Below are 14,681 nucleotides of genomic sequence, written 5' to 3'. Positions count from 1 at the left end.
GAAGGGGTCTCGAGCCGACGCGAAAAGAGAGGGGTTTTGTGTGTGTCAGGGGAGTCGGACTGCAACATGGCAGACATCCGTACTCCCCCAAACCTTCCCAAGTTTGTGGGATTTTGGACCCCCGAATCAGTTCAAATAATTTTGGTGACAACCTTTGAATGACTTAAAATGTCCAAATGGTCATGCTTAGACATTTTGCGGGCGATTTAAGAGCATCTCCAACATCAGACCTATTTTAGGGCATAACCATTTTATTGGGCTTTGGGTCCCAAAAAAACGCTGCAACAGCTATCCTTGTTGGAAATTTTGCCAAAAAAGTTTGGGCATCACAAAAAAGATTGCACCGTCTACATATTTGCAGAATGCGTGCGGCTGCAGCAAACGGAAAACCTAGCCTCGCGTAGCCCAACTATCAGCATTCAAAACATTCCTGCAACCGCCCTCCTCAGATTCACCTCCCCTGCCACCGTCGCCCCATCACATCCGTCCAATCACGCCACAACCGCACCACTAGCCGGCTAGATCCACCGCCCCTCCACCATATCGTCAGCATCACCACCGCCCACCATCGCCGCGTCCATTTCTACCCGACGTCGTGCCGCATCGCCTCGCCAACGAATCTAACCTATCGTGTCGCGTCGCACCGTTGTCGTGCGACATCGCATCGGTCGTCTTGCCTCATCCATTATCGCGCCGCACCGCCGGATGCGACCGAAAGGCGCGAGAGCAAGTCTGGCTACCACGGTGTTGGGCCGCGAGAGTCCGGCCGCTTCGGCGTCTAGTTTCAGTGCGACGGCCGGAGGTATTAGCTCCGCACCTTTGAGTCGGCGGAGGTTGCCACGCGCGCCTATCACATCACTATGTGGAGGCTCGGCAGGCTGCTATACGAGCTCCACTTCCCGGAGATCGGGACACATGCGGATGAGGAGTTCATTAGGCGGCCGGTGACCACTGAGTCTCGCCTGGCGATGTGGGAGACCCGCATCGTCCTCGAGCAGAGGGACAACCGGGAGAGGGATGAGCCGGCGATGGCGACGTTCGCGAGGGAAAACCCGCACCTCGTGTAAGCGGAAACGGGGTTCTGCTGGAAGAGGGACAATGAGCGCAAGAAAGTAGGGCGCAAGACGGAGGACGAGGCTGACCCCTTCGCTGTTGTCAAGCTCGAGTCCGAAAACGTGGTTGAGCCCAGCCACAAGAGTGACGAGTCTGGCAACATGGACTTGGACAACCTGTAGGTTGTCCATTAGGATGATCTAGTTATTTAGATGTTCGTTTAATCTATGCAATGTTTGAATGTTTAAAACTCTAAATGTTTGAAGTGAAGTGCGATGCTTAGATGTTTTTTTTATTTAAACGTTTGAAGCGCCCTATTTTAGGGCAGTTTTTTTGTGAAGACGAAGCTTTTTGAGTGCCCTAAAGTCACTTTTTGATGCTTCGAATTTTACTTCAACAATTTTATGGTGCTTAAAATAGAGCTGCCGTTTGAAATACACCGACGATTGGTGTTTGAGTTGCAATACTAGTGTAGTGTCAAAAATGTTCTTATATTATGAGATGGAGGGAATAGCTTAGCATTTTTACTAAAAAAAAGGTGCGGATGCGCTGGGATAGAGTTCAAACCAAACTGCCAGAGATAGAGGACACGCCACAAGGGACTGTTTTTATATTGAAGAAAGATGATTGTGCTACAGCTTAATTTAGAGGTGATTATACAAAAAACACTATTTAAAAATGGAGTATACGTACATGGTTAAAAAAGGAGCACTTTTCATGCTCACCACGTGTGAAATCCGCGCTATCTCCACCACGTATAGACCAGTGGCCGGCTTGCCGGCGCTCTGCCGAACCCACGGCTCGGGCACGGACAGCCTCAACTACGGCGGGGCTGCCGCAATGGCATTTCCGTCGTGGAGGCCAAGCGATGTGCCCAAGCGTGGACATTTTCACTGTTTTGATCCGTCTGCTTAAGTTTAGCACGATTTAATCCTATACTGAAAATATTTTAGGATTTGACCCATTTCAAAACGCCATCAACTATGGCATTTTGGTTACACGGAGGACGCCACAGTCTATGGCGTTTGACTTTGGCCCACACACAACAGCTGGCGCTGATATGGCAAAGCTAGACGCCATAGGTGTTGGCGTTTGCCCAAGACGCCACTCTCTTGCCGTTTGGCCCAACCCCATAATTAGCAACTAAACAAATGATCAAATGGACTTGAGATATGTTTGCTAGCATGTGTAACTGCGTACTAGAATCAGATGTTTCGAGTAATGTAACAAGCATTTTAATTATACTTTTATTTTGAATTGTGAACTGATTGATTATTTAGTGTAATTAGTAGTAATAATGTTTCACTCTAACTAATTCCATATTGTTAGTCCGTGGTTTTTCCAATTTTTTTTGTTTTCACATGTGAGCTGACTGATTATTCACTGTAATTAGTAGCAATATTTGTCCCCTACCTAATTCAGCATTGTTAGTTGGCCTGCAATTAACCAGACATTATTTCCTAAGTTTAACTAAAACAAAAAACATAAAAAAAAACATAAACAAAACTACACGTGGACCGGACGATGAGCTCGTACGCATGGCTGCCCTGGCTGGCGGAACCTCCCTCATTGTTCGGTCCGCTGCCGTTGCCATCGTTGTCGGGTTCATTTATGCAAACCGGCACCAAATCGGGACCTCTAGTGCGGCAAGGCGAGGGCACCGCAATACATGCCTGGTCGCCATGAACAAGAAGGAGCCCTCCCTGGCGACCGCGGACACATGCAGGTGCCTCCTCTATTACCTCAGCCGCGGAGGCGTCGACACATTGCAGCAGAGCACTGTGACAGCATCCGACAAGGAGGCAACGCGACGGGAGTGGTGCAATGCACAACTCATGGCCGCGTCCGCGACGTCGAATGTCACCCTATAGTGCGTTCGGACAGACCTCTACTTCGCATTGGCCTGGGACCAGAGCTAGTCCAGGCAGCGGAGGAAGCCAATCGACTGCATCGCGACCACCAGGCGGCAGCCAGTCAGGGCCGTCGTGCCCTTTTGCGGCTCATATGATGGCACCGCCGACAACGACAACGGATCAGAGAACGACGGAGGTGCCACCGGCTAGGGCGGCCATGTATATGAGCTCACCGTCCGGTACCTCGCGTAGTTTCATTGTTTTTTTATTTTAATTGAACTTATGTAATATTGTCCGGTTAAATTAGTTAGAGTCCAAACATTGCTACTAATTACGATGAATAATAGTTAGCTCACAGGTCAAAATAAAAAAAAACCGTTGACTAACAATATGGAATTAGCTAGAACCGAACATTACTACTAATTACATTAAATAATAAGTCAGTTCACAAGTAAAAAAACATATAATTAAAACGCTTCTTCCAACACTCAAAAACCTTTGATTCTAGTATACAGTTGCACACGCTAGCAGGCACATCTCATGTCCAGTGATCATTTGTTTAGTTGCTATTTGTGCTATAGGCTGGGCTAGGCCAAACGCCAAGAGCAGTGGCGTTTTGGGCAAACGCCATCTCCTGTGGCGTCTCGCTTTGCCATGTCGGCGGCAGCTGGTGTGTGTGGGCCATAGTCAAACGCCAGATTATGGCGTCCTTAGGGCATCTTCAATAGATTGTATGTTACTCTTGTTGGTAAAATGTCCATGTCATCAACCAATAAGCTATCATACAACTACTCCAATGAGTTATATCTAAAGTATCCAATAGATGATGAGAAAATAAATGTGTTTCTCTCTATTTCACCTTGGAGCTTGTGCAAAGGTTGTTGGTTATTCTACATACAACTATGTTCTCTCTTCACATTTATTACATGCCACATCATCACTTTGTCCTAGGTAGCAATTTTACCAACACCTATCTTACAGCTGTTGGAGATGCCCTTAATGTAACCAAAACGTCGTAGTTGATGGCGTTTCGAAATGGATTAGATCCGAAAATATTTTTGATGTAGAGTCAAATCATGCTAAACTTAGGCAACCGGGTCAAAACAGTAAAAAGGTCCCCCAAGCGTGGCCGGCGTGCTGTGTCCACGTTGCGATCGAGGCACCCAACACCTGCCCCATCCGCCGGCCGGTTCACTCCCACAGCTGGGTGCCGTGCAGACCGGCCATGGAGCGCGGCTCACGAGGGGACAAGAATCGTGGACCGCAAGCGTGCTCAGAAGTTGCATGCTGTACTTGAATTTGCAGTGTGTTTGGCAGGCACCATAGCCTTCTTTCTGTCTGAGAAACGGGACCAGTTTCGAGTCCTAGTGCAATATAATCTACTCCCTTCATTCTAAAATATAGTGTGCCCGCGCTTCCCGAGATTCAACTTTGACCATAAATTTAACCAACGAGACCGACTGTGGCGAGAGAAAATTTTATATAATAGAAAACTTCTTTTGAACACGAATTCATTGGTATAAGTTTTGCTCCCGCCGCATTCGGTCTTGTTATTAAATTTATGGTCAAAGTTGAAGCACGAGAATAGAGGAAGCACTAAATTTTGAAACGGAGGGAGTATTCACTATATACTACTGTAGACGAATCTTGTACTACTAACTTGGCTTAAACTTTTTCAATCCAGCACTGCTATACACACGATTTGTGGACGACGCTGAAATTACACCATACGATGCATGGCAGCAGCACTGGTGCATCGTTGGATATGATTGCCGGCTGTATGTCGTGCGTGCAGTTTCGTTTTCAATCAGCTGCAACATTTCAACTAGTCAGTATAAATCATTTCAAATGAACAGCACACCATCCAGCTATCTTTTTTTTTTGCGGGTAGCTATCTTTTTTTTAACTGGTCAGTATAAATCATTTTAATAGATGATATAAATCTGTACAGCTATTCGTTTGAGTATGGCGCATGGAGTGACTGAACATTTCAACTGGTCAGTATGAATCATTTTAATATTTTTTGGAGCCCACCATCCAGCTATCCTTTTTTAACCTAGTTATCCTTTTAATCAATGAAAGAAATAACGCGCTATAGGATCGCTAATAGTACACTACAATGTTATGAAAATTGCCTGACTAAATAAATCGATGTACGAAGTCTCGCTATTAGCATATAATAACATATTCCAAGGCCGACGATGTATACAACCAGATTTTTCTGTTAGACCTACCGATGACTGATGATATAGCGAGTCCGTCGAAACGTGTTTTGAATGACTGTGATCGTTGCCAAGACTTGTAGGCGTCGATGCAGGTTTGCCTCGTCTTTGGTGGCCCAAGGCCATGGAGGCACGGTGGATCCTGGCAAGGGCCGATGGGAGGGTTCTGCTTTAGTCATTTTTTCAATGTTGTTAGGGTTTGTGTCCTGCTTAGGAAGGTAAGACGACAACAGCTCCCTGAAGATGGAAAAAAGGTCTATCCACCTAGTCCCCATTCTGGCGGTGCGTCTAGTATCGTTGGTGGGTGTATGAAGGTGCATCTCCGACGGATCTGTCTTTGGCGGATTTCCTCGGATCTCGTCATTGCTTGTCTATGTTCTTGTGTTTTCGGGTTGGATCCTTTTGACCTACGTTATTCTTCATCGGCGGTGGTTGTTGTTCTGGTGCGCTGGTCCTATGGGGCCTTAGCACGACGACTTTCCGAGTGTCTATTACAACAAGTGGCACACCTTCGGCGATGGAGGGGCGAAGACAGCGGCGCGCCTTCAGCTCGCTTCAGTGCTTGTATCGTCGCTAGGTGGTTTGCGGATCTAGATGTAATTTTTATTTCTGGTGTTCGTTGTACTGTCATGATTGAAGATAAATAGATCGGAAGTTTTTTCGAAAAACAAAATATATTCCAAGGCTGACGCTATTTCGCTAAGGGCGCTATTTTTTTTCTTGATTATAATAACTGCAGACGAAGAAGTATCTCTTTCTTTTTTTAGAAGAAATCGCAGACAAGAAGTCCAACGAGTGAACCGTGCACGTTCCCGGTCGGTACCGAGCACCGCATGACAGAACGGCGGCGGAGGACGCTTCACGCGCGCCCTACTCCGCACCGAAATCTTCGGCCCTTCTCCTTCGTTTGCCGCGCCTGCCTCCTTCCTTTTGTTCTGACTACTTTTTTGACCGCGCTTGACTGCGATTTACCCTCCGGAGAAAGTGAGGATAGAGACCAGCCACTACTCCCTCCCCCTTCCCCATAATTTACGCAGCATTCATTTTCCTTCTCTGAGTTTGTGCGCACATCGAACCAATCCCCAGAGAAATCCAAACGCCCTAGGTAAGAATCTCCTCGTCGCCGCCGGCTCTGTTCTTCCTTGGTCGCTCATGTGGTGGAGCCGCGCGCCTTCAATCTAGTAGATTCTTGTTTTCTTTTTCCCTCAAGATCGGGGTCCAACCCCTGTTCCTATCGCATGTTTCTTGCGATGCGTCAACCTTTTCAAGTTTGTGGGCGGGGAGGCTAAACAGCACCGAGACTCCGTGGTGATTTCTGTTCAATCTCTTCCATTCTATTTAGTTCCTTTTTGATCTTCTCTTAGTTCCTGTGGCGGCGGCTCATTGTGGGTTCATTGTTGGAGTCTCACGAGCACAACGGGGATCTCTGTTCCTACGCGCTTCTCCATCGGAACTGGATCCCCTTATCGCTCCTGTTGCCGTTGTTCGTGCCAAGGGCAACTCGACTATTATGGTGGCCAAAAATCGCGGTTTTCCCCCCTTTGCAGCGTGTGGATTCGCAATCTGCCCGCTCCGTTCGTCCTTCCGCTCCCATACTGCTAATTGAAGTTCTCGATCCATCTCCCTGTTTTTTTTTCCTCTTGCTCTTCAATATGCCTGATCGTTCTCATCCAAAAGAGGGCTCCTTTGTTCTATATTGGTTTCTTCTTCCAAACTCTGGGCTTAGTTCTACTCTCACTTCGAGTGTGCCGGCCTGAGTTATTTGGCGATGTTGACTGTAAATCATGTATTAGTTTGATTCAGCTGGATGATATTCGGTGAAAGCCCTGAATTGTGTACTGTTTATGCATTTTTTCTGATTAATAAGCATACCTTATCCACCCAGAGGCTCTTAAATCCAAGTTGTGTTAGTACATTTAGTTTACAAGTAATTAGTTTTCGCTGATAAGAATTTTCATGTTATATTTTGTAGTACTGAATCTTTCAGCAGTGTGACCCGGGCAATGGGGAAGGCAATAACATATAAGCGTACTAGAAGAGCAGAGAATGACGTAACCAGGTATGGGGCATCATCTATGCAAGGGTGCCGTGATGAAATGGAAGCTACTGTAAGTTCTAATTCAGTACTTCAGAGAATTATTGAGATGATAGTTCTATGTATTATCGATTTTGTTTGCCATTACAGTACTGAATTTGATTTGTACCTGTCTTGTTTGCAGTGGAAATCTCACGTACATCTACTTGATTGTGAACCAACATTATTTTTTGGTGTTTATGATGGCCATGGAGGTTTGATATCTATTCTGATACTCTTAGAACATAATAAAAGAAGTTATTATAGTAATCTAATAGAATTCATAGTTATCCAAAGATGCGTTTCATGTGCATCTGTGTATTACACTATCCATGCATATGCTTTGAATGTGCACTATTTGTTATAATTATGAGCTGTCAATTAAATATAAGTTGTGAGGGGCCAAACATTTATTTGATCTGTTTTTGGCGAAGGAGTTGGAGGGTGGTATGTTAGCACTACTATGCTCAGAACTTCAGTGAGTTTTCTGTACAGCGATACACACATTTTCTATTACTGTATCACACATGAGCTTGTGATGATTTTTACACTGTTTCCATGTATGAGTTTGTACATGCTTGTGTTTGATTCAACCCTTGTTTTCTGTTATATATGTTTGTTGAGTTGAATCTTTTTTCTCTTAGGAGCGGAAGTAGCATCTTATTGTTCGAGGAAGTTTCATGAAGAGCTTAAAAAGGATCCAAGCTATGTCCTCAATCTGCCCGGCGCATTGAAGAATGTGTATTCCAGGTTATTTAGATGATTAAATCATGTACTCTACATTTTAGGCAAGTATGGAGAGCCACATATGGAACATGTGTTGGGGAGTTTACGATATCGGCAGAGGCATGGCGTTTAAACAATTATAGATTTTAGCTATAAAATGGAAATATTTGAAATTTCATTACACAATATGATCAAATATGGCCTACTCAAGAGACATTGTTAAGTGTCTCTACATATATGTTCACATAATTGGCACCCATATATATGCACTTCCTTTACAATATTGAAAGGTGGACGGGACAATGTGGTGGTGTTTGAGAAAGTACCAATGTTGTACCCGTTCTCTACATAGATGCAATTGCTAAATAAGTTACTTCTCGTTGGATGTGTTGATGTTGAAAATGCAATTATTGTATGCTTGTTACAGCATTGATGAGAAGTTGCAAGAATCAGATGAATGGAGGAGGGACTTGGCTTATTCTCCTGGCAACAAAAATTTGATAAGGTGGCTATGGACTGATGTTTGTGGTGCTAACTGGCTCCCCAAGGTGATACTGGATGTTTTTAAAATGGAGATACCACATGACAAATAACCCTTTTCCTGTGTTTGATTTTGAAGTTACATTGTTTTCTTCTTTTATCGAACATTGACCAATTCCCTCCCTGATGGCGGCACTCGCTGCTTCTTTCTTTATAGCCTAATTTTCCATTCGGTTTTGACTCTTTTTCATAGTGTACCTCAGTTTGGAATTTGTTCTTCAGGCACCTTATCTGCCCCCTCTACAGGAAGGAAGCACAGCATGCGTGGCTGTCATCAGGGGCAACCGTATCTATGTTGCAAATGTGGGTGATTCCCGTTGTGTGCTCTCAAGGAATGGTCAGGTATAGTGAACGGTCATGTGGCGCAATACTATTATGTCATTAATGAAGGCATTCAAGTGGTGCTTGACAGTTTTCCTACATCAAATTTTTATGGCAAGGCAATTGATCTCTCGATGGATCACAAACCAAACTACCGACATGAAAGGAAGAGAATTGAAAAGGCAGGAGGACTAGTGCGCATGGATGATATCCCAAAGAAAGTTATGGCTGACATGAAGTTGGGCATCCATCGCATTGAGGGAATATTACACATATCCAGATCGATTGGTATATTCTTTATTTTATTTCGCTGACATTTGTGTGTACAATCTATTCATTGCTGATGGGCATTTTGACTTCATACATCTCAGGTGATTTTCAGTTCAAGCAGGACCCGACTTTGTCGCGTCAAGATCAAATGGTGACATGTTGTCCAGACATATGCGATGTACGTTTGCAACTCTATTGGTTAAGCTCTGTGTACATTTGTTTCTGATAGGTGTGGTCTTATGGAAATGAGCTTTTGTTTTTCTAGGTGCCGATAACAAATGATACTCAATTTTTTGTTATAGCAAGTGCAGGTGTCTGGTAAGTCTGAGCTAAAAATAACATAAGAGGCTGTTTCATTATGACTTAATTCTAAGTACAATACTTGATCTATAGTGAACTTACTCCCAATTACTATTTTTTCGTGCCTGTTTCATGGTAGGCTTCATTAGTATTTATCACCAGATGTTTATAACATTTTGGTTTAGTTAAGTTTGATCTGCCTGGTACTTACTACAATGGTCTGAGTTTCTTCATCGTGATGTGTAATTCAGTTTTCCATTTCTCGAACTGTAGGATATTAAATTCTTTCCCGAGTTCAAGTTAGTGAAAGGAGCAACATTTGCCAATTCCTAGGTTAACTAGTTCTCTGTGGTGTGTACAGAATTAATTAAATTTGATGGTTCCGTACAATGTTGATTTTCTATTTGGAGATGACAGATTGGTATGTTTGCTTCCTCTTCTTAACCAACTTAGTGCTTAATGAAAGATTTATTCCAATAGGAGTTGTGCCAAGTTTTCTTTTCATTCAGAAGAATGCTAAAACTAATAAGTGAGCAAGGCCACCTTACCAGTCACCACGATCTGATATGCAGCCACTATTACAAAGGGACATAGTTTTGTTCCCTTGTTTCGTACTAATATAATTTCGTTTGTACTATATATTACCATAACAAAGTTACACACTTCTTGTTTTTTTTTCTGCAGGGATGTCATGACAAGTCGGCAGGTGGTTAATTTTGTACACCAATGCTTGCAATCGGTGAGTCTTCTTTCTTCTTAAAAAAAAATCTGCTTGTGACTAGGAGTGATACTGTATTTAAAATAAACATCCTACTGGATGAAGAAAAATTTATTGGGTAGCATAATGTTGTTCAAGGAATGACTCCACGCATGCTAATACTTGGTACCTAATATATATTCTATGCCTGGGTTGATTTTCATTTTCTCATGGAATTGTCGTTCCTATTGCTTCTGACATATTGCGTGATCAACGCAGGAGGAGAAAGATCCGGGAACCATCTGTGAAAAACTTCTTGATTCATGCCTGCGCGAGGGCTCAAAGGAGAATTTGACCATTATACTGGTTCAATTCAAGGCCACCACCCATGGTGGAGCTGAAGCCAATGTTGCTCATGGTGGAGCTGAAGCCAATGGTGCCCATGGTGGAGCTGAAGCCAATGTCGCCCATGGTGGAGCCGATCGCGACACGGGAACTGATGATATCGAGAGCAAAGGGTCAGGTAGCCGCAGCCCTAAGCCCTTAGAGATCGAGGCCCAGGAATCTGGCTCCAAAAAAGAAAGTGCGCCGAGGATGCTTCAGCTGGGGTTGGCTAGCACGAGGAATGCTAGGTGTGCCCACAGTTTGATCAAGAAGAGAGGTGATCCTGAGCTGGGAAGGATTTACAATGCTGTTTTTGCTCTTTGTCGGAGACAGAATTATGTGTTAGACTCACTCAATAGGGTGTGAGCAGTTGCTTCGTTGTGTTGTTGGTTTTGCTTGAGCGCCACTTGGATTCACTCTCTTGTTCTGATTTTGGATATTGAAGATGCTTAATGGGGTATGCAGGCTTCCTGCCTTCATGATAATTCTTTTATGCTATGCAATGCAGTAGCATTATGCTCTAGTTTTTTTCGGTGTGCATTTTGGATGAAGATATTAGACAGTAATCGGCAGTATATAACGACTATTATTAATCGGCCTTGACTTACGTATCAGTTAGCTTTGAATGCCAAGAGCGGCAGCAGCAATGCATCGCAAGTCCATGGAAGAAATTCAACGACGACCTCGCGATGGCAAACGTTTCAGTTTCACTACCATTCTCTTACGAACCCGAACACTAAAATTGAACGGGAAAAGGTTATAATCAACCGATTGATTTCTTGCGTGGCATCAGCCGCCCACTCCGCCGTTCGATTCCACTCGCGTGTGTACCGTGATGAGAGCGCCGCATGCAGGCTTCTGTGCATGATGCGGGTCCCCACTACTACGACGCCTGTACTAGTACATTTCATTTTTAAATTCAACGCCTAGTACTTTTTGCTGCTACGTATGACGTGGTGATGTTTGCATCAACATGTACCAGTTGCTTTGCTACTAGTCCCTTGATGGGGTATTACTTGAGAAGTAATTATTGCGTCCATTCTTCTAAAGACAGAGTGGGCGTGTCCTCTACTAGCAAAAATAATTATTGCGGGCATCTGTGATGGCCACGCTTCGCTGCTGCGAGTAGGTAGCGCAATGCTGCCGTCCTTGTCGTGATCGGGATGTGCCACGCTGCAATAGTCAGTCGTAGTTGCTGCGTATGAACACGTGGCACTGCAATGGTGAGTCGTCATTGTTGTGATCAATGCGCGCGATGCTGCAAAGGTTGGTCATAGTTGCTGAGAGTGGGACACGCGGCGCTGCAAGGACCGGTCATCATTGTTGCGGTCGGAACGCAGGATGCTGCAAGGACCGGTCATCGTTGTTGCGGTCGGAACGCAGGATGCTGCAAGGACCGGTCGTTGTCGCTACTATGGGATGCACGATGCTGCAACGGTCGGTTGTCATTGCTGCGGGTGCGCGGTGCTCAAAGGACCGGTCGTCGTTGATGTGATCGAAACACACAACCCTACAACGACCGGCCATTGTCATTGCGATCGGGTGCACGATGCTGCAATGGCTGGTTGTCACTGCTGCAGACGCGCGACGCTCCAATGATCGGGCGTTGTTGTTGCGATCGTAACACATGACGCTGCAAGGACCGGATATGCATGACGCCGCAATGGCCGGTTGTCATTGCTGAGGACGCATGACGTTGCAATGGCCGGTAGTCCTTGTTGCGGACGCACGACGCTGCAATGGTCGATCGTCGTTGTTGTGGTCGAGACATGTGACACTGCAATGGTTGATTGATGTTGCTGCGAGTAAGGTGCATAACGCTGCAAGAGAGGACCTCCACTGCCGCAAGGAACAATTACTATTGTTGCAAGAGGGGCGTGACATGCTACCGGGGTCGGCAGCCAAAACTGAAAAGCCCCTCCACCGAAGCTCCACGCCGGTCGACGTTAGCTTTATAGCAGTGCAACTAAGCCGGACGGCCCAACTGTAACAAACTTCTTCCTGCGTGTGAGTCACTACTCATTTATCACGACCTTTGTAAATACTTGCTAGATCCATTGCAAATTTTTTATGCTTTTTCCTTTATTTCTACGGTGTATACCTCATTGCAATCTTGTAAAGAAATTGCGTTGCATAAGATTGTTTATTTTAACACTTTGTTGGGGAGTTGTTTGTATGCGATGGGGCCCAGCCACCTGACCATCGCATGTTGCTTTGCGAATCACAAGCAAGGTTCGTACCGTGTGTATGTGTGAGCAGCTATTTGAGTGGTCCCAAACGCCAAGGCCGTGAAAACATGCCAATCATCGCATCCGACTTTTCCGCGCTCTGCCCACCGAAACTGCTAGGAGACGTCAGATCTGGGCAGATCAAACGGTGGTCGAGGCGGCTTAATTTTGGCTGTTATCAGCCGATTGATCGGTAGCAGCCGCCAAATTGAACTCCCAAAAACCTGCTTCTATAAAACCCAGTGTATTACGACTTGGGAGCCTCGTTTGTAAACAATCCTCAAAATCTGACCCCCTAAAAATCACAATTTCAAACTCGATCTTTCCCGTGTTTTTCATCATATGCCATATGATTATGCACTTCATAAAAAATACTGGAAATGATATATATAAACATAAACTCCTTAACTACAAGTTGCCATTAATTGAGAGGATGATGACCCTATCAAATTTGAGCTAATCTCAACTAGTTAAAGCAAAATATATCCTAAAAGAACCAAAATTAAAGGTAATACAATCAGAGAAGATTAGCTTCTGGACCGCCGTCCAAGTCCCTGCTGCCAGAGTCCAAGGAGAGGATGATGACGTCGTTGGTGGTTGACATCATCACTGCTACCTCATCCTCCCTTCCAGCTGCTGCCTCCTCTTGGTATGGTCCTTCCAAAGCTCGTCCCATGCCTGGTCATGGGCAGCTTGTAATACCACCGGGGCCAAGAGGTGCTCGTGGTACCAGAGCTTGCGATGGTACTCTGCCTTCTACTCTTGCGACAACCGTTCAACTACGAGTCATCCCATGTTGGCAACATGCTCGCCCGACACTTCCCCAGCCACTCCTCCTTGAAGCGCCCCGCCGCTTCCCCACTCCACCGCTCATCGTCGTGGGAAGGGTAGACTGAGCGGAAGAGAACGTGCTTGTCCTCCTCGAGCTCCATCTCATTGAGCCCCTTTGGCTAGAGTAGTGCTGCTTCCATCACCGTGTTTTCCTGCGAGCACCTCTGCCACTTTCTTTGCCCTATCTAAAAAATGGAAGGCCAGATCCCACTTTCTTTAATAGAGCGGGCACCACGTCCTTCGCACCGGAGGAATCCATATTCATGGCTGCTGGTGCTAGGGGGACCACGAGGTGGCACCTCCACTATAGAAACTGGGCGGGCATCGCGGAGAGGCTCCTCGCCATCTTCGTATGTCGCAATTGAGGAGAGGGATAGGTAACAGGGGAGAGGACACCACCACGGCACCACCGTCTGATGGAGAGGGGATGTAGGAATGAAATATGTATACCAGAGGAGGGGGTGTGATTTAAATTTTCTTTCGGGAAACTTCAAATATCTCAGACACAACAATGGAAGTAACTAGACAGGAACAAGTCTAGGAATGAAAACTATCGAAGGAAAACTAAAGCATACATCGAGAGACAATCACATGGTCTAACCATAATTCAAGACAGAGTACTGAAAGTAAATAGGGTATAGAGGTGACCAGTGATGCTCGATGATGATAGGGTATTTATTTGACCAGTTCATTCTTCTGCAAAAGTGCTACGTCTGGTTGGAGGAACTTGTGATTGAACATAGAAGATAAACCCTCTTCCTTCTGTTCTCCCCGACAATTAATTCATCAACCAGTGTCGATTACTCGTGGTAGATGCTTGAGATAATATCCAAACCTTCACATAATTTGTCTTCATGGACTATAATTACTCTTGGTCACTGAAGAACTTGACACCTAACCGTCTAGAGAGTTGATAGTTCTCAAGAGTAATAGGCGGAGCATACTAGACTTAGATTCCAGTGATGCTAGACCACTCTCTAATTTTTCGGCTCTGCGTTTTTCTCTCGGTGGAATATAAGCTCAAATAGCTTGGAGGGAGCATTACAAAAAAGACACATCCGTGACATTTTGGCCCGAACGAAAAGTTTTTCTGTCATGCGATGACACTTCTATGACGATAATTGTGACAAAAACATGTATCATCATAGATTTGGTGGGCTCCTACTTGTATGACAAAAAATC

At 45.1% G+C, this 14,681-nt stretch overlaps 1 protein-coding gene across 1 annotated transcript; it reads left to right on the top strand.

The window, feature by feature from the left end:
* Positions 1-2,735: 2,735 nt before the first annotated feature.
* Positions 2,736-10,863, top strand: LOC123153849 (probable protein phosphatase 2C 21). The gene is made up of 11 exons (XM_044572770.1): positions 2,736-2,923; positions 7,101-7,236; positions 7,348-7,417; positions 7,847-7,952; positions 8,356-8,476; positions 8,691-8,810; positions 8,909-9,077; positions 9,161-9,237; positions 9,325-9,377; positions 10,044-10,098; positions 10,336-10,863. The coding sequence occupies exons 1-11, from the start codon at positions 2,736-2,738 to the stop codon at positions 10,804-10,806; spliced, it is 1,566 nt and encodes a 521-aa protein (XP_044428705.1). The 3' UTR covers positions 10,807-10,863.
* Positions 10,864-14,681: the final 3,818 nt, after the last annotated feature.

This window comes from Triticum aestivum, chromosome 7A (assembly GCF_018294505.1).
Source record: "Triticum aestivum cultivar Chinese Spring chromosome 7A, IWGSC CS RefSeq v2.1, whole genome shotgun sequence".
NCBI classification, from domain to species: Eukaryota; Viridiplantae; Streptophyta; class Magnoliopsida; order Poales; family Poaceae; genus Triticum; species Triticum aestivum.
This window is presented reverse-complemented; position numbering and strand designations above follow the sequence as displayed.

Coding starts and splice junctions, on each gene's coding strand:
- LOC123153849 (XM_044572770.1), top strand. CDS start 2,736: ATGAACAAGAAGGAGCCCTCCCTGGCGACCGCGGACACATGCAGGTGC. Junction 7,953..8,355: donor TTGAAGAATGTGTATTCCAG/GTTATTTAGATG, acceptor TGCTTGTTACAG/CATTGATGAGAAGTTGCAAG. Junction 10,099..10,335: donor TACACCAATGCTTGCAATCG/GTGAGTCTTCTT, acceptor TGATCAACGCAG/GAGGAGAAAGATCCGGGAAC.